Below are 25,243 nucleotides of genomic sequence, written 5' to 3'. Positions count from 1 at the left end.
AGAACCCGTTTAAGCTAAATCTAAGGCATTCCAAAACTGAAATAAGTATCCACACAAGGGAGTTGCACTGATTTAACTAAATCTGCTTCTAAACCAATTTAGGAAGCGGCGCGGGCCAAGGGACGTACTGGCCACCACTTCCAGCAGCTCCCATTGGCTTGGAGCAGCGAACCGCGGCCAGCGGGAGCCGCGATTAGCCAGACCTGCAGACATGGCAGGTAAACAAACCGGCCCGGCCTGCCAGGGGCTTTCCCTAAACAAGCGTCATCCCAAGTTTGGGAAACACTGCAATATGGGAATCACGCCTGCCTCAAATTTTTGTTAATCCTGAAGTACTGATATTGGGGGGAGGAGGAGTTGAAATAGTTTGTGTTATTGAATTTTCTATTAAAATGTCTGCTTCTCTCCAAGAGTCAGTTATGTGGGCCATACTATCAAGTAGAAATAGCTGCAATATGTGATCAAGAACAGTTTGACTTCATTACTGAAACTTGATGGCCAAGCCTAATTTTTCTTGTGATCATTGGGCATGTAGTTCCTCTGATACCTACACAATGTGATTAGTATCACAGTCCTGGGCTTGAGACCTTTTTCTAGCAATGATGTCTGTGATAGGATTCCTAGTGAATTTCTTTCCTTCATGTTAACAAAAGAGGTTAACACAATTCTAAAATATAGGAATCATATGTAGAATTGCTCCACTGAGTGTCATTAATTATTGTGTGGATTAGTGACATGAAGGAAGAGAAAGAAAGTTTGGAAAGGTGGGGTGGAAAGTGAGTAGCATTCAGTCATTCAGTTTAGTCTTTTTGGTGGTTCTGGTGTTTGTCAATAATGGAGAAGTGTTTTTCATACCAAAGTGATTTTATTTTTCTAACAAGTGCACTGTTTTTCAGAACAGCTTTATGACAAACACTGCACTGAACAATAACATCAATATTTCTCTTCTGCACAATTAATGACCAAATGTTATGGTCACAGAAAGTGCTGTTTATTTGACAACAGTTATGACAATAGAACAAAAATCCTATACAGAAATAGGGAAGACAGCCCATGCTTATGACAGTCTTTTGGGAGAATAATCCAGTTGAGCAGCTCATCACATCTTTGACTTCAATGGACTTGTGATAATTTACACCAGTTTAAAATCTGTACTGTTGATTTTTATTTTAAGGTTTTTTAGTCTGGGATTTTCAAATGAGCCTGGGAAGTGCCTATGTCTATTCCTTTTCTATTTTTAAAGCTTCCTAAAATGTCAGCCCCCAGTACACATCTTTACTTGTAATGCCTTAAAAGCAATTTTACTACAATTTCAGTTTCAGGGATAGCCGCAGAAGAAAAGCATATACATGCATTTGTTTCACAAATAACATTAAGTATAGGACAGCAGATTGCAATATTTTATCAGAATGCAAAGTTGTTTCTGAAAAGTTAAAAATCTTTCAACTGGCAGCCACAAGAGGTGGCTATTTTCCTACTTTTGTCTCAACAAAAGCGGGCGATGACAAACTGAAAAGAAACTGAAAATAAAAGGACAATTCTGCCTTCTGTACTGTTAAAGAAAGAGACGAGACGGTAACGTACTGTAGCACCTGTTTGCTTGTTTTATTTATGTTCTGTATTTTATTTTTACTGGATTTTCAAAAAATACATACCTAACAGTGCATGTATGTAATATATATATAATTATAATTGTAATTATAATAACAATAATTGAATAAGAGAACCTTTTATGTTATCCTAGGCCTCTCTTACTGGGTTAAGAAAGATTAAAACAATCAGACACTGCGGGTGAAATTCACTCTGTGCAGAGGGACAGCAGAAGGCCTATGCAACTCTTAAATCATATTTCAAAGACTAGGCCCTGATTCAGCAAGGCACAAAACCTTACGATTAACTTTAAACATGAGCATTCCCTAGAATGTGTGAGGGCCTGAGCTAGAGCCTTAAGTGAGATTTTAGTGGTGTTTAAGCCTTCTGCACAGGGGAGATAGAGACGGGAAATCCAGACTAAGATCTTAGAGCCAGCAAACAGTGTTTGGCACATATAGCAAATACTTAAGGGGAGGCAATAGACCATCACATTTACCATAGTTCTTTATTCAGTGATAAAGACAATTTGGAGATTTTCCATTCACCATTAAATCTTGGGAATTACTGTAGCTTTGTTTTTTTCCTGATGCTAACTTGTAACTATTTGTAAAACGTCTTTCAGAAATGAATGAATTTAAAATGTGAGTTGAAACTGTGAAAAATAATAATACATATGTAAAACTGGAGATATCTTTATTCACTCAGCTTCACATTAAAATAACTTTTGCAAGCAAAAGTACAAAACATAATTTCAATAGTTTTACTTTTATGATTCTGGAAAACAAATTAAAAACAGCCAGGTACTGAGGCTTAAAAGTGGGGCCCTGATGATTTGTAACCAACAGACAACGTTTAACTGAATTGGTTGCAGATTTTTAGTGTGGGTCACTGGTGCACAGTTTGATTGGTATTCTGTCCTCTGGGCATTTTAAGTACAATTTGTGCTTCTAAGAGTGATTTTGCAGTTTTGAGCCTTCAATTTTATCTAACCTATATATCTTGTATTTATAAATATAAATAAGGCTAAGATTTTGTCATGGATGTTTTTAGTAAAAGACACGGACAGGTCATGAACAATAAAGAAAAATTAACAGAAGCCCATGACCTATCCCTGACTTTTACTAAAATTATCCTTGACAAAATGGGGTGCTCAGCTGTGGGGTTCCCACACCACCTGCAGAGTTTGGGCAGCTACGGGGGCCGCTCCCAGCTCTGGGGGCCCCCACTGCCTGTGGGGATTCAAAGCTTCCGGGTCCCCCAGCTCGGAGCTCCAGGGTACCCACAGCGCCCATGGCGGCTCAGAGCTCTGGGATACCCCACCCTCCGTGGCAGCTGGGAGCTCCGGGGAGCCCCCACCACCCACATTGGCCAGGAGCTATGGTGGGCCTCTGCTGCCTGTGGCATCCAGGAGCTGGGGCCCCGCTGCCCGCAGCTGCTGGCAGCTCCAATGTCCACGGGCAACTGTGGGGTCCCCCTGCTGCAGCGGGCGGTGGGGAGATCCTGCAGATCCCGGCTGACGGCTGAATTCACGGAGGTCGCAGGAAGTCACAGATTCCGTGACTTCCACAACCTCCATGAAAAAATTGTAGCCTTAATTATAAAGTATCTTAAATCAAATCACAGGTTTCTTTGACCAAGTGTCTTTGACTCTTCTCTTTAGCTGAGCTCCATACCAGAGCTGTTAGCCAGACGTGTGTCTGAGTTGCACAGCTCTTAAAATTTCTTCGGTGGTTGACTGACATTCATTCAGGCAGAAAAATGTCTGCACCTAAGCTAGGGCATCACAGCATCATTTGCAGGGGTCCTGATCTCTGACATTTGTCTCTCTGTTGCTGCTGAAATGCACAGCCTGGTCTGTGGCACTGAGTTCTCTGGTACTGAATTTGGGTTGTTTGAAGGGCCCTACTTGGTTTCTCAGGGATGCTTTCTGCATCTTCATTTTCATGGCTGCTGAGGGGATGCTAAATCTTTTCTTCATCCAAGCTCACAGTTGGAGGAACCCAACATTTCTTATTTTAATCTTGCATTGTTTAAACACAGGTAAGGCAGTGCTAAATACAGAAACAAAAGCAAAGCAGGAAGAGCCAAACAGACTTTTAAAGAATTATTGTTTTTTTTTCCCCCTCCGTTGCATAAAAAATTCATTCACAATAAAGGCTTGTTTTTCAAAAATGAACATATACTGTTAGCATGATTGCAATCAGGTTTTTAAGCTTGCAAGTAGCCTGCTGTACATTTCAGTCCACAACCAGCCCAAATACCTTGCACTCTCACATAGCTGTGATAAATATACATACAGTTGCACATACTTCTGAGTATAACAGTTTTTGAAAATCAACCCTTAATGATGCCTTCACCCAAACATAGAACAAAATACTTAAAACATAGGTCTGGATCCTGCAATCAGATCCATGCAGGCAGACCCCTATACCAGCATGGATTAGATTGCATGATTGGGTCCGTGATGGGTAAAATCCCTACTAATTGGCAGAGCAATGTTAACACATTTTTAAAATAAGTCAGCTTCTGTCCCAAATAACTTGATTGTACATATATAGAGTACTCATATTGGTCCTTTTCTGCCTTTCAGGATAAGCAGTCAAGAAATTCTCCGCTAGACGGAAGATATGCATTTTTTTTTGTTTTTTGTTTTTGATTGTTAGAATAAAATGTTGAAGTAGCTAAAATACCAAATCCTATAAACAATTACAACATTTCAGTGGCCAGTGGCAATGCTATTGCTATTACACATTTTGAACTTTGTTGGAATTAATTATGCCCTCAATGGAGAAAGAAGCATTGAAAACACATCTTTTCCTATAGCAACAAATGGACAGCCATTTCCGTGGAATAAATTAAGGCTCCCTGGTTGGATCCTCCCAGTCCATTATGACCTTCTAATTCACCCGAATCTGTCTTCATTAATATTCATGGGATCTGTGAAGATTGAAGTCACTGTGGTACATGAAACTAGCACCATAGTCTTACATAGCAAACATCTGGAAATCACCAGTGCAGCTATTGAGGAGGAAAATGGAAAGACCCAAGCAGATTTAAAACAAATGAAAGTTTTGGAATACCCGCCCCATGAGCAAATTGCCTTTCTATATGCTGAACCATTGCTGGTGGATAAGAAGTATTTCCTCTCTATAAACTATATTGCCAATCTTTCAGACGGTTTCTATGGCTTTTATAAAAGTACTTACAAAACTAAGGATGGTCAAACAAGGTAAGTAAAGGCTACAAAAGACTTCATACCATATTGTTATATTGATCTTCTCAATATAAAGTTCTTGTACTTTAAACTGGAGAAAATAATGCTATAATAGTTTAATAACATGCTGACTTTTTATCTCTAAGGGTTTTATTTTGTTTGCTGTACATTAATACTGCCATTGTTGTATTCCACTCTCTTCATGTAATAACGTCTCCCATACCATAATTGTTGGTTTGTATTGTTGCTGTAGTTTTTTTTTTCAAACTTTATGAAAAAGATTAATAATATGTAATATTCTTAATTTTTTTCATGAAGTCAGAAAAGAAAAAATACAGCAACAGTATAAACCAACAATTATTCTAAAGCTCTATTTAAATAGAAACTATAAGAACTGATTACTATATCAACCTCAATTAATACACTTTTAGGGTAAAATACTACTCCATTCTGTACAGTGAATATGTTGTCTAGAGTGTAGATTTCAATTTCATAATCTGATCTTGATTCTAGTGTGAGATTTGCAGTGGCATCAATGGAAATTTCAGTCAGCTGTCAAGAATCACTGAGAGGCAATTAATTAAAGTCAATGGGGCTTAAGCTCTTAAATCACTTAGGCGCTTTTAAAATTTTTACTCTTTATAGATAAGGGTTCAAACATCTTCATAAACGTTTCGTGGGGGGACAGTCTTCCACTATGCGCTTGTATAAGCATCTCGGAGTTACCAATGTCTGTCAGAGTTTATAAGTCATTCCTAATTAATTGTTCCAAAGGAGTGAACAGAATAAGAGAATCTTCACTTTTCTTATACTTCTGTAATTATATGTTTTATGCCATAGTTTGTCGCCATTTTGGTCCCAGGATATGAGAGGGACTAGGTAGGTGAGGTAATATCTTTTATTGGATCAATACATTTATTGGATCAATTTCTGTTAGGGCCCTACCAAATTCACAGTCCATTTTGGTCAATCTCACGGTCATAGGATTTAAAAAATCATAAATTTCATGATTTCAGCTATTTAAATCTGAAATTTCACGGTGTTGTAATTGTCGGAGTCCTGACACAAATAGGAGCTGTGGGTGTGTCTCACAAGGTTATTGTAGGGGGGGTTGCGGTACTGCTACCCTTACTTCTGTGCCGCTGTTGGCAGCAGCACTGCCTTCAGAGCTGGGCAGCTGGAGACCGGCAGCTTATGGCCAGGAGCCCAGCTCTGAAGGCAGAGCCACCACCAGCAGCAGCGCAGAAGTAAGGCTGGTATGGTATGATATTGCCACTCTTACTTCTGCACTGCTGCTGGCAGGACACTGCCTTCAGAGCTGGGTGCCTGACCAACAGCCGCCGCTCTCCAGCCGCCCAGCTCTGAAGGCAGTGCAGAAGTAAGGGTGGCAATACCGTGACCCCCCTAAAATAACCTTGCAACACCCTTACAACTCCCTTTTGGGTCAGGACCCCCAGTTTGAGAAACGCTGGTCTCCCCCGTGAAATCTGTGTAGTATAGGGTAAAAGCACACACACACAAAAAAACAGATTTCACAGAGGGAGACCAGATTTCACAATCTGTGATGAGTTTTTCTTGGCCATGAATTTGGTGGGGCCCTACTTACTGAACCAACTTCTGTCGGTGAGATAAAGACATTACCTCGCCCACCTAGTCTCTTTAATCAGATTACTTGTTGTTCTGAAGAATCAAAAATCGCTTCAATGGCAGCATGGATACATAGTTAAGATCTCTCTCTATTATGACTTAACCATTTTGTAACATTGCTAGGGGACAATTGTATTGTGACCTGGTATCTGGATTTTGTCATGGTCAGAGAACCTAGTTACAGTACAGTTTTCCCCTGATCCAGTTACAACAAATGACAGGATTCTCAAAGGTATATGGGTGCCTAACTCCCATTGAAATCAATGGGAAAATATTTGAAACCAATGGGAGTTAGATGCCTAAATACTGTTAAGGATCTGGGCCATTGTGCCTCAAGGACAGCACCCACTAAGTGCCTAGAAAAGTCTCTATGGCTACCTTACTGTTTAGATTTCCTTTATCCAAGCAATTTTACTTATAGGCTATCAAGTGAATGTCGAATGAGTTTTGGTTTAGTAATTTACCTTGGTAAAGAAAAACACTTTTCTTGAAAATTCTGCTACTTGCTTTGTCCTTTCAGATTGTTGGCTTCTACTCATTTTGAACCTACTTCAGCCCGCATGGCATTCCCATGTTTTGACGAACCATCCTTTAAGGCAAATTATACAATAAAGATTCGGAGGGATGGGCAACATAGTGCACTATCTAATATGCCAAAGGTGATTTTTTTCAGTCGTATCCTCAAGTGCTTTGCACCCATGTATGTGTTTTCTTCCTTTCTTTGGTGGTTGCTATTCATGTGTTTATATGAGACCAAATAAGGTGGGCCTGTGGTTTCCTTGTATAATGCAAAGAGTTGTTTTGTCCCTTGTTTTTACATTGTCCATAATAGGAGAATAAGGGGGTACATAGAACTAATTCAAAGAAATAATTCTTCATGCAGCATCAGCCTGAGGAATTCACTGCTGTAGACTGTCAGAGGCAGATACAGTGGAAGGGTAATTTTGTGACCTCTTTAGCAGCATCTATAATTATACATGCTAAAATAACAGTAATCAAATCTCATGGCCTATGTTATTCAAGAGGTCAGAATAGATGGTCTTAAAATCTGAATGCATGAATCACGCTTCAGGGCATAAACTGATTACTAACAGGGGACAGGAAGGAAGTTAGCAAAGCAGGAAGGAATATTGCAAAAAAAAATTATCTGCCTTCCTCTGAAATATTAGGTATGGACTATTGTCACAGGCAGAATACTTTGACTTGATGAACCAATAGTCTGATCATCCGGTATGGCAAATCCTATATTATTATTCTGTCCTATATTAAAAATAAAAAATATCTGAGCTGATAATTGGTCCTTTAGTCACCAGTTCTAATTATTCTATCCTTCAGCTGCAGGAAGGTTAGGCAGGTAGTCTACCCATCTCCCAGTGCTTGCCTAAGTTCCCTCTTAACTTTCACATTGGATAATATATGTTGAAGAGTTTTACAAAGAACAATGGCAGTTTTATTGAAAAATGAAATGCATCTACATACTAGAAGTAGAACTGAGTATATGTGGTCTGTCTCAATTCATGTTTTCTAGGTAAAGACTCTAAAGCTAGACAACAACCTGTTTGAAGATCACTTTGCAGAGAGTGTAAAAATGAGCACCTACTTGGTAGCATTTATAGTTAGTGATTTCCAGTCAGTCAGTCGTACAACTTCATCTGGAATTAAGGTAGGTTTTAAAGATGATTATATATTCAGTTGAGAACCATCCATTTCCCTTCCTTCCATGGCCAGCATAGATCACCCAAACTTAACAATTGGACTTGCATTCAGAACCTGTCCACAGTGCTCTTTACTTGGCTAAAAGGGTCAGCAATGTACAATGCATATCAAGTAACTTTTACCTTCCAACAGTTTGGGCATGCTGCCTACACAATGGTACTAGCCATTGTTGAACTTTTAGGAATCAAATCTAGGGTTTGCCCAACTAAAATAACCAACAGGCCACATCAAACACTTGCCAGCTATACTGAAAATGTAGAAAGTGGATAAGAAGGTATGAAGTGTTGGTTATTTATTGGTGTGTTCTCAGTGCAGCATATTTTGCTCATGGGATCTGGACAAGTAGATATTTCTTCATCTTGCCATAGCAAGATGGCATAGGTGCAGATCCACAAAGTTAGTTAGGTACCTAAATCCCAGTTTTAGGCATAACTGCAATCCATAAAACCACTGCTCACTGCCTCCTAACCCTGTATGTGCCTAAACTTACTCAGTTGCTTATATTTTCACTGTAAAAGTCCCCTAGATGCGGAAGTTTCTGCCTCTGGGCATGCATACTGCTATCTCGCTCTAAGCATCTGTATGTCTGTCTCCCGCCTAAGCCTTTGTGCGATGCATGAACCATTAAGATAAGATAAGCAGAGGAGCATCCGCCTCATCTGTGGGGCCCAATCTAGTAGGTATGCTACCAGATCAGGTCCCATTCAAAATCTGGCACAAGGAGGAGATGGTGCTGCCACCGCCCACATTATAACTTTTAGTCTAGTGGTTAGAGCACTCACCTGGGATGTGGGAGACCTGGGTTCATTTCCCTTCCACTCCCCAAGTGAGAGAGATGATTTGAACAGGGGTCTCCCACATCTCTCAGGAGAGTACTTCATCCACTGTGTTATGGGCTATTCTGATGTCAGGCTCCCTCAATCTCTCACTTTGGATAAATACTTAGTTACTGAAGCATTACTGGACCTCAGGTCTCCCACCTCCCAGGTGGGTTCCCTAATCATCAGGCTACAGAGTAATTCTCTCTTTCTCACCTAATGACTCTTTAACAACAAGGAGACCGGTAGCACCTTAAAGACTAACAGATTTATTTGGGCTTAAGCTTTCGTGAGTAAAAAACCTCACTTCTTCAGATGCATGGAGTGAAAGTTACAAATGCAGGCATTATAAGTTACAGATGCGGGCCTCCCTGCAACCTGAACTTGGGTGCCTAGCTCTGTGAGAAGGGTGGACTTAGAATACACCCCTTTCCTTGGCTCCCTGCCTAGTATATTGGCTTTTGTAAATAGCATTCTTTGGCACCTATTTCTCCCCATTTATTATACAGGGAACCTAAGCACCTAACTCAGGCTTTGTGTATTGCATTGTTGTTCCAGTGATTTTTCTAGGTGGCTGAAAGTTATGCATTGAAACATTGACAGTCACAATGCCTAATGCATTGTGGATCCAGCCCATAGTTCTTACTCTGCATTTTGCATTCTTAAACTAAATTCAAAGGAAGTGAAAAGCAACCAAACAACTGCTTCATTGTACTTTAAGCCATATTTCATGTAGTTGTATATATTGTATTTATTCAACAGGTGTCAGTATATGTCACTCCAGAGAAACTGAATCAAGCTCATTATGCACTGGAAGCTGCCATAAAGATATTGGAATTCTATGAGCAATATTTTGGTATCTATTACCCTCTCCCAAAACAAGGTAATTTGTTGAAACCTATGCCTAATGTTCAATAAAACAGGAGGTTGTAAGATGGTAAGTAAATTTGAGCCCATTATTATTTATTTATTGTTACTTTTTATTTAGAAAGTGTGGCGTAGCAGGGTACAATCCAGAATAATGAATAGCTGTGTCACTTCTGCTCTGTAACCTAGGGTGCCCTTTACAATGCCTTGCTGCTCACAAACGGACTCCAGCATGTAAGTCACTCCCAGTATGTCTATGTGAGTGCTGCAGCCAGCCAGCCACACCTTGGCTATTACCAGCCTTAGTTTACCACAGGGTGAACCCAATACATGCCCAGTCTTGGTTTTCCCCTGAGGGACATATATCCCATACTTCCCAGCCCTCTTCTGGACAGTGCAAATATACTGAGTCCATTATTCCTTTAAGGAAATAATATGTGCACAACTTGTTGTCCTAAATGGAGTTACTCAGACATGTCAACTTGAACACCTTGGATCAGATAAAACAATAAAGCAAGTGTATTAGCTACGAAGAGAGGGATGTTAAGTGTATACAAGTAATGAGGCATAAAAATTAGACATGGTTACAAGAAAAATAACGATAGAACGCTTATTAATGCCTAACTTAACAAATTATATTCAAAGCAAAATTTTCTCACCACATACTTTCAGCAGTCTTGCTGACCAACTTCTGTAGGTCACGACCCCTCCCCTGGAGTCCAACACCTGCTTCCTTTGTCTCTTCAAGTACAGTGAATGCGGTAGGCAGGGAGAGGGAGAGAGAGAGAGAAAGAGAGAGAGAGAGAGAGAGAGGTGCCTTCGAGTATTTGTTCCTCCTTTTATAGTTTCAGTTCTTCTCTTAAAAACCTTTCCAGCTGAGAACCAGGAGCCAAAAAGTATATGTGGACAAATATTCCCTGCTGTTTTTTTCACCGGTATGAACTTTGTCTTCCCTTCTTATGTGATTATTCTAACTTGCATTTAAGCAGTAAAGAAGCAGAGCATGCTTACCTTTGTTTAGAACAAACCTGTTTGCCAGCTTATGTTTGGGCAGGGCTGTCAGGTTTGGAACATGTTAATAACATCATATAGGAGAATCTCATAACTTCACAAACAATGTCGCCACACATATTTTATCAGGACCATACTGACCACCAAATTATGAGTTTTCAAATGGTACCTTACAAGGCATGTGTACAAAGATTTTACAATAGTGAGTAGGGTGTGAATACATGAGTGTGTTATGTTACATATAGCCTGTATACGTGCTTTGCTTAAAAAGTATGAAAATGAGATCCCTGCCATGAAGATCTTGCAATCGAAATAAACATACAGAAAAATGAGGGAAGGCATACAGCAAAAGTAAAATATTCGAGCAGTGATGTATAACCTGCATCCTGTTAGTTCCAAAATTTCCCTAGCTTTTGTATATTTATTTTATTTTATTTTATTTTATTTTATTAATTTATATATCTGAACCAGAGATATATAAATGTGGGAAGTGATTGCAAATGGTATTCTTAGGGCTAAACAATTATGAGGATCCTTGGGGGGGATGGTTTAGGATGCTTTGCCTAATTATTAATCTAGATATTTGGTTTGGTAAATTAAGAAATCCATTTTTTTTTAAGTGATAAACAGAAGTAGTTACTTTACAGTGGCCAAATCCTCTTTTTACCATGCTCTTGGAAAGATTATCAATTACAGAATAGTCTCTTTGAGTAAGTCTTGCTTCTCTTGGCAGCATTTATTCTTTGATAACACTAGAGAAATTATACAATACCAAGAAGATACTTCACTTTTGATCATTTTTGGTGGCAGGAGGCACTGTAAAGAAGTACTTCCTCTGTATGTGAAAGTTAGTTCCTGTAGCTGTTGAAAACTATAGACCGTCAAAGCATTTCTGGTAGCTGGAAGAGATTTAAGTATGTGGTTGTCATGTTACCTTTTCACATATGGCCTGATCAACTCCCATTGAAGTCAATAGAAGACTCCCACCAGTTTCAGCGGGACCTGAATCAAACCAATAGTGGAGACATTTTCATTTAGTATTTCCTCTACTAGACTTGAGCAATGATTCAAATGTCCCATATATCAATGTATATTAAGTTCAACTGCTTTTCAGATCTTGTTGCTGTCCCTGACTTTCAGTCAGGAGCCATGGAGAACTGGGGCCTGACCACATACAGAGAGACTTCTCTGCTTTATGATCCTGAGACTTCTTCAGCTTCTGACAAACTTTGGGTTACCATGGTGATAGGACATGAACTTGCTCATCAGGTAGTCTAGTTTGGATAGTCTATTGTGCATGTCCATCAGGACAAGGAAGGATATATGTTATAGATATTAATCAAAACAGCATTTTTGTTTTTAAGTATTTCTGCTCTGAAAATTGGCTCTGTAAAAACGGCATTATGGATTCCATGTACATTGTCTCTAGTGTGCCAGTCATAAATTGGCCCCCATCACTAAAGCATCTAGGCATTTTACAAACATTAAACTATTCACACAGAACCCTTATAAGATAGGGGAAGTTTTATCGCTTCTTTTTTCTCTTAACAAGTGGGGAACAGAGGTACACAGAAGTTATGTGCCTGACTTTCAGAAGCACTCAGCACCCACACTCTGTTTGAAGTTATTGTGAAATTTGGATGTTCGGTGCTTAAAGTTGCTTGCCCAAGATCACATAAAAAGTCAGTCGCATAGGTGGGAATTGAAGCTAGATCTCTTGAATCATCAGTTTGTTATATAACCACACAGACATTTTTCCTCTCTGAAATGATAATGTGCATCAGTGAAGAGAATTCAGTTCTTAGCTATATTGGCTCTGCAATACTGATAGGTGTCAAAAGTGTAAACCCTTATATTTGCCACTTTAGTAAACAACTAAGATTCTGAACACAAGGAGCATGTATATTGAGTAAGAAGTTGCCATTTTTGAATTTGAACTTTACAGAGTAGAACTGCATTTTAAGGAATTAATACCATGATTCATCAAGAGGCTTCAGATTAATTGATGACAGTATGGCAAAGCATTGACATTAAAAACTGTTTTTCTATTGATTCATAAATTAGTTTGGTTTTGATTTATTAAGGACTAGTGTAGATTTCCAATTGTTAATTTCTATAGCAGATATAGAAATTAACTATTTGTTTGAGCTAGCACAGGCGTAGGCAACCTATGGCACAGGTGCCAAAGGTGGCACGCGAACTGATTTTCAGTGGCACTCACACTGCCCGGGTCCTGGCCACTGGTCCGGGGGGCTCTGCATTTTAATTTAATTTTAAATGAAGCTTCTTAAATATTTTAAAAACCTTATTTACTTTACATACAACAATAGTTTAGTTATATATTATAGACTTACAGAAAGAGACTTTCTAAAAACATTAAAATGTATTACTGGCATGTGAAACTTTAAATTAGGGTGAATAAATGAAGACTCGGCACACCACTTCCGAAAGGTTGCCGACCCTTGAGCTAGCATATTGAAAATATCTATATATCTCATAAGCTACTTTACTAAATATCTTATTTACTGTATTTCTAAACTCTGGGTCAAATCTTACTCCCCTGAGTCCTGAGGGTGGTCCCACTGACTTTAAACCAACTACTCATGCTAGTAAGGCAAGCAGGGTTTGGCCTTAACGAACACTTTTTTATAAAACCAGTGAAACATTCTAAAGATGAATGCCGGTGACATTCATTTATGTTCAAAAAAAGATTCAAGTACTTGTCCTCTAATGGCTTTCCTAATAGTATACCATATTCAATATACTCCCCTTATTATTTATTTAAATAAAAAGAAATTGATGATTAAGAATTTGGTGTGATAAATGAACAACACACAGTGATGATAAGCACTGCACTCATCCATTTTATTGCCACATGTTAGAGAATGATTTTCGCTGCTAACTGATTGCATAGCTTTCTGAATGCCTAGAGTGATTTCCTGAGTGGTAGGATCATTGTTTTAGGTAATAAGAAATGGCCCAATTCCAGATCCTGTCCCAGGGTAAGACTAGGGTTGGGATACCGGACATGGCACAGCACTTGCCAGAATTTGGCCTTGTCAATAGATTTATTGTTAATGTACTTATCAACTTTTTGTGACTGAGAAGAGATGTTTCACTATTAATTGGAAATCAGACATACCTCCATCTTTTAAAACACTCACTGCCGAAGTAATGTTATTGATTTAGTTGGAAAAAGTTCTTTATCCTTCCTCTCTGTCTGGGAGCCAGTAATGAACATTTTATTTCTTGATGAACCATTTGTCTTAATTCCTTTATATCTTCTTTATCTGTTTCTGAAAATATATTTTAATCTATTTTTAGTGGTTCGGTAATCTTGTTACCATGGAATGGTGGAATGACATCTGGCTGAATGAAGGGTTTGCTCGATACATGGAATTTATATCTGTTGATGCCACATACCCAGAGTTGCAAGTGGTATGTATGGTAAATTGTAGCCTGTTTCATTTATAATTCAAGATGGTTTTCCTGAAGTGAATACACAATTACCATCTTTTTACTCTTCCAGAATGATTATTTGTTAGGTACCTGCTTTGCAGCAATGGGAAGAGACTCTATGAACTCATCCCGCCCCATATCTTCAAAAGCAGAAAACCCAACACAGATCAAGGAAATGTTTGATACTGTGTCATATGACAAGGTAAATCTTCATATTCATATGTAATGGCAATTGTTTTGAGTTGTATGACTGGTTTATAATGTTACGGGCAGCATAGACAGGAAACTTGGCATTAAAATAATATTAACAACTTGCCTTTATAAAAGAACAAAACGTGTGTGTGGGGGGGGCAGGATTTAGGATTAAACTAAATCGTGTAGGGCCCTCCAGAATGATGCTAAGCACCCTCACCTTCCACTGACACCGGAAGAATGGCAGCACCTTGCAAGATCACACCCTTATTAATTTTTTGACTAAAAGCACTTTAATAGCCTCGTATTATTCCATTGTAACAAATGTCAAAATGTCTGATCACTTTGTTGAGTAAAGGACTGAGCCATAAAGACTCAATCTTGCCTTTAGCGCCCAATGACTCCACTGGTAACTGGGGTATGCAGTGCTTTGTAATTCAAATTGCACATTGCAGGATTGTGCTCTAAAGTTTATAGAGAGAAAGAATTCAGCATTTCTCTCCATTTCTCTTAGTGAATATGGAATTTCCATCTGTAGTTTCTCATCTGTTCTATAAATTCTTAATTAAATCATCTTATAACAGTCAAAATAACTAAAGTACTTTGTTTATTTAATCTCGTTGTCTATGTGTAAGTTACAGCTTGGAGAGAAAAAGTGCTGATACTTAGGGAAAAAAATGAGTGGTGACATTTTAGTTCCAAATGCTCTAAAATCTATCACTTTCTCACACCAGAGTGTTATAGTTGGTCTGCATTTAGTTGTCATAATACAGTTATATGCTTGGCCAAATTATTCTAAATGGTTATAATTTATGATCTGTCTACTGTGAAAGAAACTAAAATAATTAGCTAATAAAATAGTAACCTTACATGGGACAGCTGTTTGAACAATTTACAAGATTATATAGTTAATGTCTTCCTGTCAAGGGGTGGTCCCCTTGTGAGTCCTTTCAGGCCTTCACCACACCACAGCAGGCCACCACCTACAGTGCTATTTACATATATTTACACTCTCCCAGCCAGCTCCCCAACTTGCTCCTGGGGAAGGGAACAGAGCTAGCAGCAGCTCCTGACTCAGCGTACCCTGTTACACTTCCCCACAGCATCTTAATGAAGGACATTTCCTATTGGCTGTCTGTAAAAATCACCATAAAATATTTTAAACGTTTGGGGCCAGAAGGGAATATATGTGGGTAAAGCGAAGGCAAAATAGGAAGCTTGAAGATCAAATTTCAGCTTGAATTCTTTAACGTCCTGTTACATTGTTAGATTTCTTTTACGTTAAAGAACAAAATCTCTCTGTCACGCTCTCTGAAGTAGCTCACAGCTATGAGTGTGAGGTTCAGGTCAGACTGTCAGAAAACAGGGCAGACACCCCAAACTGGCAGCATAGTCTGTAATTAGATTTCATCAAGCCAGTAACAAATGTGCACTCCTGGATTATTGTATTAAACTCACCATGGAGTCCCAAACAGCCCCTTTAGGTTCTCCAGTGCATCTTGCCACCCAGACAAACTAGACTTTGTGATGAAAGGTTATTAAAACCAAAAATCACCTCACATTAAGTTACTCCCAATCCCAAAGGATCAGTCAATGGATACTCTCGATTTTATACCAAAAACAACACTGGCAGCTAATTTCTCTAGTAAACTAACTAAAGATTTATTAGCTAAGAAAAAGAAATTAGAATTATTGAGAGGTTAAAGTAGGTAAAATACATTAACAGGTGAGTCAAAATTTGTAAATCCAAAATGATAACAGAGTTGTAGTAATCTGCTAGGTTTCCAAAAGTTCCTCAGGGTTACCCAGAGTAATTCTGAAGATCTCTGCCCACTTGTTCAGTATTCCACCCTGTCAGAATCCAAAACAGTTCAGAGATACAGAATCGATCCCTGGATCCATTCTTATAGTGTCTTTCCATGGAAGGCAGTCTGGCAGGTGTATTCATTCACTGCATGGGCTCTTCCTTTGTTGATTAAATGCAAACAGAGTCTGTGAATTTCCACTGTCTAACACAACGACCCATGCTTTGAAGTTACCAATCTTTTACATTTACAAGGCTCCAATTTTGTGTGATGGGTAGACATAATGTAAATACAATGTGAATTTTAAGTATAATTTTGAATTGGCAAGTGTATTTATTTTTATCTCTGCTTAGATTGTTGCTCAGCCTTTCATCAGGTTTGTCTTTCTCCTTTTTTTTCTCACGCTAGTTAAACTCCTTTTGACTGATCACCAAAAGCATTTTATTTCAGGCAGGATGCATAATTTCATCTGAGGTTACAACTCGTGCCACTTTATTGGCCACGGAGACTAAGTCCAGTCAGATATTACTTCGGGAGTCACATTCTGTGCTGATTTACACTCCATCCAATCCCAGTGAAGTCCATGGAGTTGAATGTGGCATAAATCAGCACTAAATTTAACCCTGAGGGGAAATTATTTTCTGCAGGGAGCTATATGGGAGCTGAGGAAGGACAAAATCTACCTTTCAAGCCCATGCGTGAGGCAAAGGCAGATCTGTAGCTACTTACTTTAGCATCTGGGTTAGAATAATGGTCATAGTCATAGTCCCTTATGCACCTGCTGCATGTGGGTTTGTGGTCACTAGTTCCACCTAAATACAGATCCACTGATCAAGTTTGCACCTCTTTCCTCACCTGCCTCAAAAACTCCCCTAAACACTGGGTTCGAAGGATCTAGTGCCAGGTCCATTTCTTCCATACACAGGTGATGCAGCATCCCCCTTGCATACCTTCTCTTTAGCTGTCCTTCCACCCATCAGAACCATAGTGCTTCTGTGGTGTTTGGGGCTTTCTACAACTCCTATTCTCATTGCACCCTCTGTGCTTTAGTTACAGTCAGCAGCCATCATCTTGAAATAACTTGTGGCCTTTCATCTTGGTGACTTTTCACCTTTTATGTTCTCAAAATTCTCCATGTGTTAACAATTTTGCATTGTTGTATAACATAGTTATAGCTATTTCAAGGCAGCTGGAATTTATATGCTGATTCAACTGTGTCAAATCATCTGCAGGGGGCTTGCATTCTGCACATGCTGCGGAACTTTCTGACTGAAGAGGTGTTCCAGAATGGAATAATTCATTACTTAAAGAAACACAGTTATAGTAATGCAAAGAATAATGATCTCTGGACCAGCTTGGCTAATGTAAGTTCCCTTCTTTTATTTTAGATAACATAAAGCACACACCTATACATATGCATCTGGGATGAAACTTACCCCCATGCAGACAGCTAGCACAAGGTCTATGTGCAGTTTAAATCCCATTTAAGCCTTGTTTTGAGGACACAAATAGTGTGTAGCTCTTGTGCTGTCTTTGTGCATCGGAGTGAATTTCACACCCCAGTGACTTTCTTGCACTCAGTCTCAATGTGAAGCTGTTCAGAAAGTCAGTCATTATAAATGGGCTTTTTTAAATCTTTAAGAGACTTAGAGAAAATGTTTACAAAATACAAATAGATTTAAAATTTGAGAGGCATGTTGGCAGAAACTCAGAGAGAAGAGAGCTGCAGAATGGAAGGGCATATTGATTGCGACTAATTCCTGTCAAAGTCAGCGCCTTGAGGGATTAGGTTGTAAGTATGGAGTTGGGAGAACAAATAGACACATTTCACTGTATATGTAACAATGTGAACTGTAATATTAGGAGCAAAAAATTTCATTAAATAGATTCAGCTGAGTTGAGGTGATGCCCTAAAGACTAGTAGAGCAATAATAAACTCCATACATCATTTGATACAATAGGAACTACTATTGTGCAAGGAATGATTTCAAATGTGGAGGAATTAGCAATGGGTACAAACGATTACTGCAGGGCAGTTCATCAGCTGAGTTTATGATGTGTCTTTGTTGGAATGATCATAAGACTTTAGGTCTCAAAGGTAATAGCAATCTTAGCATAATAATCCATTTGATAGAATAAAGGTCATATCTTGTACACTTTTTCCGATGACAAAAAGATAATGGGCATGTTCTTCAACTGCGTAAATGAGCATAACTTCATCAAAGCCAGTGGGGCTATGCCCATATTGACTAGATAAGGATCTAGTCCAGTGGCCAGATCAATCCCTGGTATAATTCCATTGACTTTAATGAAGTTTTTTATTCCTAATGCTTCTGTTTGCATGGTTACATGTACAATGTCGTGGATCTATTTGTTCTCTCAACTTCACAATGAAAGCCCAGCTTTTTCACAGTCTAATCATTAATGGGAAGTGCATCAAACAAAGTATTTGGCTGGGGTCAAACCCATAGACAAGGTTACCCAACAATGAAGTATCATCTATTGGATATACCAAGTTCAAGGAGAAAAAATTACCCAATATTCCATTCTGCAACCTAACTAACAACATTCATACAAACCAGGAAAAGTCAGCATCTCAGATGGGGGGGAGGAATAGCTCAGTGGTTTGAGCATTGGCCTACTAAATCCAGGGTTGTGAGTTCAATCCTTGAGGGGGCCATTTAGGGAACTGGGGTAAAAATCTGTCTGGGGATTGGTCCTGCTTTGAGCAGGGGGTTGGACTAGATGACCTCCTGAGGTCCCTTTCAACCCTGATATTCTATGATTCTATATAATAGAGTTGAGTATTATTAGCCAAGTAGTGAGTCACTTAATGGAAAGTAGAAAACAAGTGAGGACATGTGCAGTACAAACAGAGGAACACTGGGTCCAAGGAGAACTCTGGGGCTGTACAACACACCCAGGTCATATTTAAAAAAAGAAAAAAGAGGAAGCAAACTGGTTATGGTCTACTATAAAATATGTGAAGTCTGTAAAGATTACATCCAAAAACCAAGTCAGTAACTTCTAAACATTTTTTAAAAGATATGATTATGAGCAATGTCAAGTTTATTCACATCAAGAAGCTTTAGTCATAAAAATTTATTGGAATCAGCCTGCTACTTAACATCAAGACTAGGCAGCTGGAAATGGGCAGTCTGAACACTGAGTTATAGTGTCTACAGTTCTAGGCAAGAGATCAAAGAAATCAAAATTGCACAGGTGGGACTGTTGCTGGTGGTTGGGTGAATACTTGAGTGGGACCAAGTTTAAAGGGTGATTTACTGATCTAAACAGCAGTTGTACAAAGGGCAAATTCTGGATGTGACAGATTGTACCAGAAAATGACTTGAGAGGCATATTTCATGTTTTTCAGGGGCAATTTCACCAGAAGGTTTTGATAATTTGACTCAAAGTATTACTAAAGGCTTTAGAATGTTTCTTCAGGGATAACTGACTTTTAAGCATTGGTAACTGGCTGAGATTTTTCTCTTGCTGGATAACAATTGCTAACATTGAAATAAGAAATCAGGACTATAGTAAATGGTATTTTCAGTATGACTTGCTAATCCTGTTTTAAAAATGTGTATTTTTACAGACATGTTCAGAAGAGGACTTTACTTCTGGTAAATTTTGTTACAGCAAAAGTCAGGTGGCTAAGAATGCAGTGAGTACATATTGCTATCTGCTTTCTCTTTATTAGACTAGTACAGAAAGAACTAATCAGTTGCATCCTTGTAATTTAATCATTAATGTAGATCTCTCTTGAGCAGATACTTCAGCGTCCGCTTCACTGACATTGTAGTTGTACTGAAGTAGGATGGAGTAAGATTGTATATCTGCTTTTCACTTGGGTCCCTTATAAAAATAGGATGTGTGTTTCATGAGGCAATCTCTGTGAGAAAAAAAATTGACTAAATAAACAACTGCAGATACTTAAATTTGTCAGGAAAAAAAGGAAAACAGCAGTGGCAAAGAAATAAAGACAAGGATGAGACTGCAGAAGGGCAACAAGGCTTTCTAATCAATTTAAAAGGACCCACTAAGCTCCACTGTCAAATATCGTCACATCAAATGACTTTAGCCAGGGCTTTGGAATGTGAGTGTAATAGAACATCATTATACAGCCTGACGTGGCGTGCGCACACATGAAAAAAGTGCCCTTACTTGTGTTACTGATAGCATTTCAGATGATTACAAATGCAAAAAAAAATTCTAATATACTTTTCACCATTTTTATTTAGAGTTTTTTTTTTGTTTTGTTTTTTTTAAAGTATCTTGACTGAGTCAATTACCTTTGGGTATAAGTACAGGGGATTTGCTATTTGTACCTTTCACTCCAGTTTTTCTTGTGAGTGGGTGAAGCACATCTTTGCTCAAATCAAGAGTAGACTTTGCATTCTCGGTGTGTCCTCAACATCATCCCCGATGGAGTAAATCTGCTTTTGAGCAGGGGATGTCGTTGGGCAGCCACATAAGTGCAGTGTACCTGCTCTAGAGGTCGGGGTGTCCCTCTTCAAGATTCATGTGAAACTTAGTGGCACCTGCAGCGGGCCTTGGGCCACCAGCCCTGAAGGGCAGACAATGTGGTTCTCAGTTTTTAACATGTATTAGGTCAGATTCACTGATACACTGTGGCTACTCTGCTCCTTTGGCCAATTAATCCAGGTTTACAGCTGTTTTGCATCACCTTTGCGGTACAATGCAACTGAAGTGTACTGATGAACCTGGTCCAACAGCTGTTCCACTGTTAGGCATAAAGCTTGGGTATAATTAGAAGAACAGAGTGTTCAACCTGACCTAGCACTGTTCTGTTATGCCTACAGAACCAGTTGTCATCTTGGCAGCATTAGAGACCAGTCTATCCCAGGTTGATCTCTAGTACAATTGCTTCTTAGGTAGAGACATTTGTTCTGCCTTTTCAATGGGCCATCAAAGAGCCTCGTGATAAGGATGCAATGAATGAACCCCTTGCTTACACTGGTTTTAGATTGAAGGCGTCACTCCTGATGTACACCTGTGTAACAGAGAGGAGAATCAGTCTCACTATATTTATCTTGAAATTAAATACATATTTTTCTGAAGATTGCTAAAATATTTGTCTTTTTTTCCTTAAGGTATTTTGTGGATGTGCCTGTAATTTTAAAACAAATGACTAAGATCTTTTTGGACTTCAGAGTAGTATTTGATAATATCTGAAAAGTGACAGGTCATGTTGGAGTAAATAACTTTCTGTTTTGCACTTTTTTCAGCATATCTATTATGTTGATGAACGTTTTGATATCACAGAGATAATGAACACGTGGACACTCCAGAAAGGAATTCCATTGATTATTGTCGAACAAAATCAGAAGAGAATTAAAATAAGACAGGAACGCTTCTTGAAAGGCATTTTCCCACATGATCCTCAATGGGCCTCAATGCAGATTGGGTAAGTGCAGGCACATGCTGATGATGCTTGTAGAATTTGATTTACATATTTGAATCCCTATTGACATTTTGGTGTCATTTTACTGTTCTCTTCTCCTTTTTAGCTTCCTCTGGCATGTTCCCTTGACATACATCACAAGCCACTCCAAAACTATTGGAAGACATTTACTGAAGAATCACTCAGGTATAGATTGACTTGTCAATGTCCTGTTTTGTGTTGTAGACATACTTTCTTAATACTGCTCCTGCTTATACTGTAGTCCCTTAATTCTCATTTAAAAAAGAATCCCTGATCCCAGCATAGTTACAAATACAGGACCTTCCTGGAGAGTGGATCCCTGTTAATAGCAGTTGCTTGCATTTTCACATTGCTAGAAAATCTTTAATATGAAGATTAAAAAGGTGATTGTGTCTGCTTTTCTGTAAAGCCTCTTTTAGACATTTTAAAACTTATTTTTCCCTTCGGAAAAGGTCTTGTCATAATTATTTACTATGAAAGGGCCAAATTCTCCATTCTTTAATGAAGCAGAACTTCCATTGAAGGCAATGGGGCACAGAGCACAGAAAACCCACAGCATAAGAATTAATATAGGGAACTGGAGAGCACTGGGATGGTTGCCTACATTTTTGTTAACTGAAAATTGTGGTAGATCAGGTGGGAAAACTGCAAGGTTCCTTCATAGCCACCATTTTAGAACACGCATCATTTTAAGATTTTTTTTTAAAGCAACAATGAAGATCTTTAAAAAGCAACAGAGAGTCCTGTGGCACCTTTAACACTAACAGATGTATTGGAGCATAAGCTTTCGTGGGTGAATACCCACTTTGTCAGACGCATGTAATGGAAATACCCACGAAAGCTTATGCTCCGATACATCTGTTAGTCTTAAATGTGCCACAAGACTCTCTGTTGCATTTTACAGATCCAGACTAGCACGGCTATCCCTCTGAATGAAAATCTTAAAATTTCCAAACCTTCTAGTCTACTAAACAGAATTCAAAACAGATGTGCTTACAGTTATTTTAAAACATCAAAAGTGCCCAAGGATACAAAATTACCACCACAATAGTGCAGTTTGTGAGAATTTCTAGGTCCCGTTATACAAGATCTTGATGATCTGATAAATCTTCTCTGTGGTGCCATCTCCCCAATGGAAATTCCCCTTTAAGGACAGCACCTGACAGAAAGTTGAATTCCTTGATATTGTGGCTCCAAAAAAGTGATCAGGATTGGGGGCCAGAGCTGCTGCAGAGTGTAAGGGTTTCCATGAGTGTGAACTTGGCTTCCAGCCAATCCACCTTAAGGGCAGATTTCCACAAATCTCACCTCCTCATGTAAGGATATGGGGAAATATGCATGAGGGAATTTCTTAGAGACTTACTTCCCATGAGCCACATCCCACAGGCTTTTGCGCAAGAGCTGGAGATCTGGACAGGCCACTTTGTATGATGGTTTGATTGCACCTTTACCAAAGGCACATCAATTAGTACATTTTAAATAGATGAGGGCTAGGAACTACGGATATATGTTCAGTTTAAATGTTGTAAATACTTCACTTTGGAGAAATGCTGCAAGTTGGCATTGTCCTCAGGTGTGGCTCCTCTCCTGCCTTCTCCCTGCAGAAACTGCCTTCACCCTATCCTTTTATTTTAAGTTCCCTCTGCCCTTTTCACAAGAATCCCTATACAACATTCTATTTAAAATGTTGACCTAGCTTTTGGCCCTCCCACCAGCGTCTGATGGGAATAGAGGTCTTCTGACTCTGAACCTCTGTGTGGCTAAGCTCGGCTAACCCCATTTCTCCCTCTCACCCTTGCAATTCCTTCCTGTGCCTTTTCTTATCAAACCTGGGCTCCTGGGGTAATTGGCTCCACCAGCCAGCCTGATTGACTGATTACACCATCAGCTTTCTCTAGGGAAACTAATTAATATCAGAGTGATCAGAGTGCAGGCTCACCTGCTTGCACCCTACACTCTGTCACAGGCACTTAGAATAATCAAAGGCATTGAAGAACCAGACAAGTGTAATATTTCCCACCAATCCCACTTACTAATCAACATGGAGCTACATTTTTATTTTCTGCTTTATTTCTTCGTATGAGTTACTATCAATGAAGCACTCAGGACCTGAAAACTTGTTAACTAGTACAACCTCTCTAGCAATACAGGAATCTGAATTCATGGTGAAATGCAAGGATCTACATCTGTCTCCAAGAATAGAGACTTAATTGGCTAAAATTTGCTATTAAAAATTATAGAAAACATTTGTGAAACAAGAAACATAACCTATGACCGTACACTAAAAATGTCTGGCTTTAAGATTTAATTGGCTCAACTATGTTTATGATCTGGACAGTTACTTATTAATTATGACTAATAAAAGGGCTTGAGGATTAATACCATGCAATCTTTCCATGGATTTCAGATCACCTTTCTGAAGTTTAGATATCCTGGAAATATTTTTGGTCACATTAGAGAATGTCACTAAGAATGTTTAATTGTTTCAGTAACTTTTTCTGCTCTCAGATACCATAGAACTGGAAGAAGATGTCAATTGGGTAAAATTCAATGTGGACATGAATGGCTATTACATTGTGCACTACGAAGGGAATGGATGGGACACAATCATTAAACTGTTGAATCAGAACCACACGCTCTTCAGCTACAAGGACCGAGCCAATCTGATCCACAATGCATTTCAGCTAGTCAGGTAATAATTGTTCTTAAAAAAAAAATTCTTATGGCACAATTTGCAGCTGTCAGGACTTTGACTATGACCTCAAGGGCCAGATATTTTAAGGATCTCCCTCCCTGCAAGTTGAATTCCTCTCAGATGGATTTGTCTTCTCTGAGTTAAATTTCTTCATCACCCACCCTCTGATTGTTATTAATATAGCTCAACCCTTGCCTTTGATTGCACAAAATAGTTAGATATTTAACAAGGCACACATCTACAGGTTGGGGATGTCTCCACACAGAGCAGCACTGTTGTCTTCTTTTTCAAGTGAGATCTGTGCAAATTTCTTTCTCTGTCTCCCACTCTCCCTCCCACCTCCTTCTAAAAGACTTTCCCTTTGGCTGTCATGAATGGTGACATTAATTTAGCTGATATAAAATGGGGAAAGGAGCCCTGAAAGGAACATTGGGAATGGGGATACTGTTAACAGATGTACAAGGAGGTTCTGTCTCCTCCCTGCTTGCACTGAAGTGATTTGCATCCCAGTAGGTGCCCTGAAGGAGTAGTCCCACGCTCCTTTGCCCACAGGGATTGCAGCAAAGAATGGCGGGATGTGCAAGGCAAGGGAGGCTTCTGGCATATTCATTCTTCATGCCCTTGTATAAGCATTAGTCATACCACGCTGGAAGAAGAGCAAGGGGCAATGGATGTGGCTCAATGAGGCCACAACTTTATTCACTTAAAATGTCTGGGAGTACCTGGCAATACATTGTACAGTGCAGGTCATCATTCTCTCTTTAATCACTCCCACGT

At 39.1% G+C, this 25,243-nt stretch overlaps 1 protein-coding gene across 2 annotated transcripts in view; it reads left to right on the top strand.

Annotated features, from left to right (window-relative positions):
• Nucleotides 1–380: 380 nt before the first annotated feature.
• The window catches only part of LOC128839235 (endoplasmic reticulum aminopeptidase 2-like), a 34,588-nt gene continuing 9,725 nt past the window's right edge, over nucleotides 381–25,243 (top strand). Inside the window, exons 1-13 of one of the 2 annotated variants that reach the window (XM_054032043.1) lie at nucleotides 381–1,580; nucleotides 4,184–4,822; nucleotides 6,975–7,113; nucleotides 7,983–8,117; nucleotides 9,751–9,871; nucleotides 11,981–12,135; nucleotides 14,191–14,304; nucleotides 14,396–14,527; nucleotides 17,555–17,686; nucleotides 19,921–19,989; nucleotides 21,575–21,753; nucleotides 21,857–21,936; nucleotides 24,280–24,463. In XM_054032043.1, coding sequence (XP_053888018.1) covers nucleotides 4,326–4,822; nucleotides 6,975–7,113; nucleotides 7,983–8,117; nucleotides 9,751–9,871; nucleotides 11,981–12,135; nucleotides 14,191–14,304; nucleotides 14,396–14,527; nucleotides 17,555–17,686; nucleotides 19,921–19,989; nucleotides 21,575–21,753; nucleotides 21,857–21,936; nucleotides 24,280–24,463 — 1,937 coding nt within the window. In that variant the 5' untranslated portion in view covers nucleotides 381–1,580; nucleotides 4,184–4,325. Of the gene's footprint in view, nucleotides 1,668–4,183; nucleotides 4,823–6,974; nucleotides 7,114–7,982; nucleotides 8,118–9,750; nucleotides 9,872–11,980; nucleotides 12,136–14,190; nucleotides 14,305–14,395; nucleotides 14,528–17,554; nucleotides 17,687–19,920; nucleotides 19,990–21,574; nucleotides 21,754–21,856; nucleotides 21,937–24,279; nucleotides 24,464–25,243 lie in introns of both variants that reach the window. The other variant, XM_054032042.1, reaches the window with a different exon arrangement.

This window comes from Malaclemys terrapin, chromosome 6 (genome assembly GCF_027887155.1).
Source record: "Malaclemys terrapin pileata isolate rMalTer1 chromosome 6, rMalTer1.hap1, whole genome shotgun sequence".
NCBI classification, from domain to species: domain Eukaryota; kingdom Metazoa; phylum Chordata; order Testudines; family Emydidae; genus Malaclemys; species Malaclemys terrapin.
The sequence above is the reverse complement of the archived record's forward strand: the minus strand, read 5'-3'. Positions and strand labels throughout refer to the sequence as shown.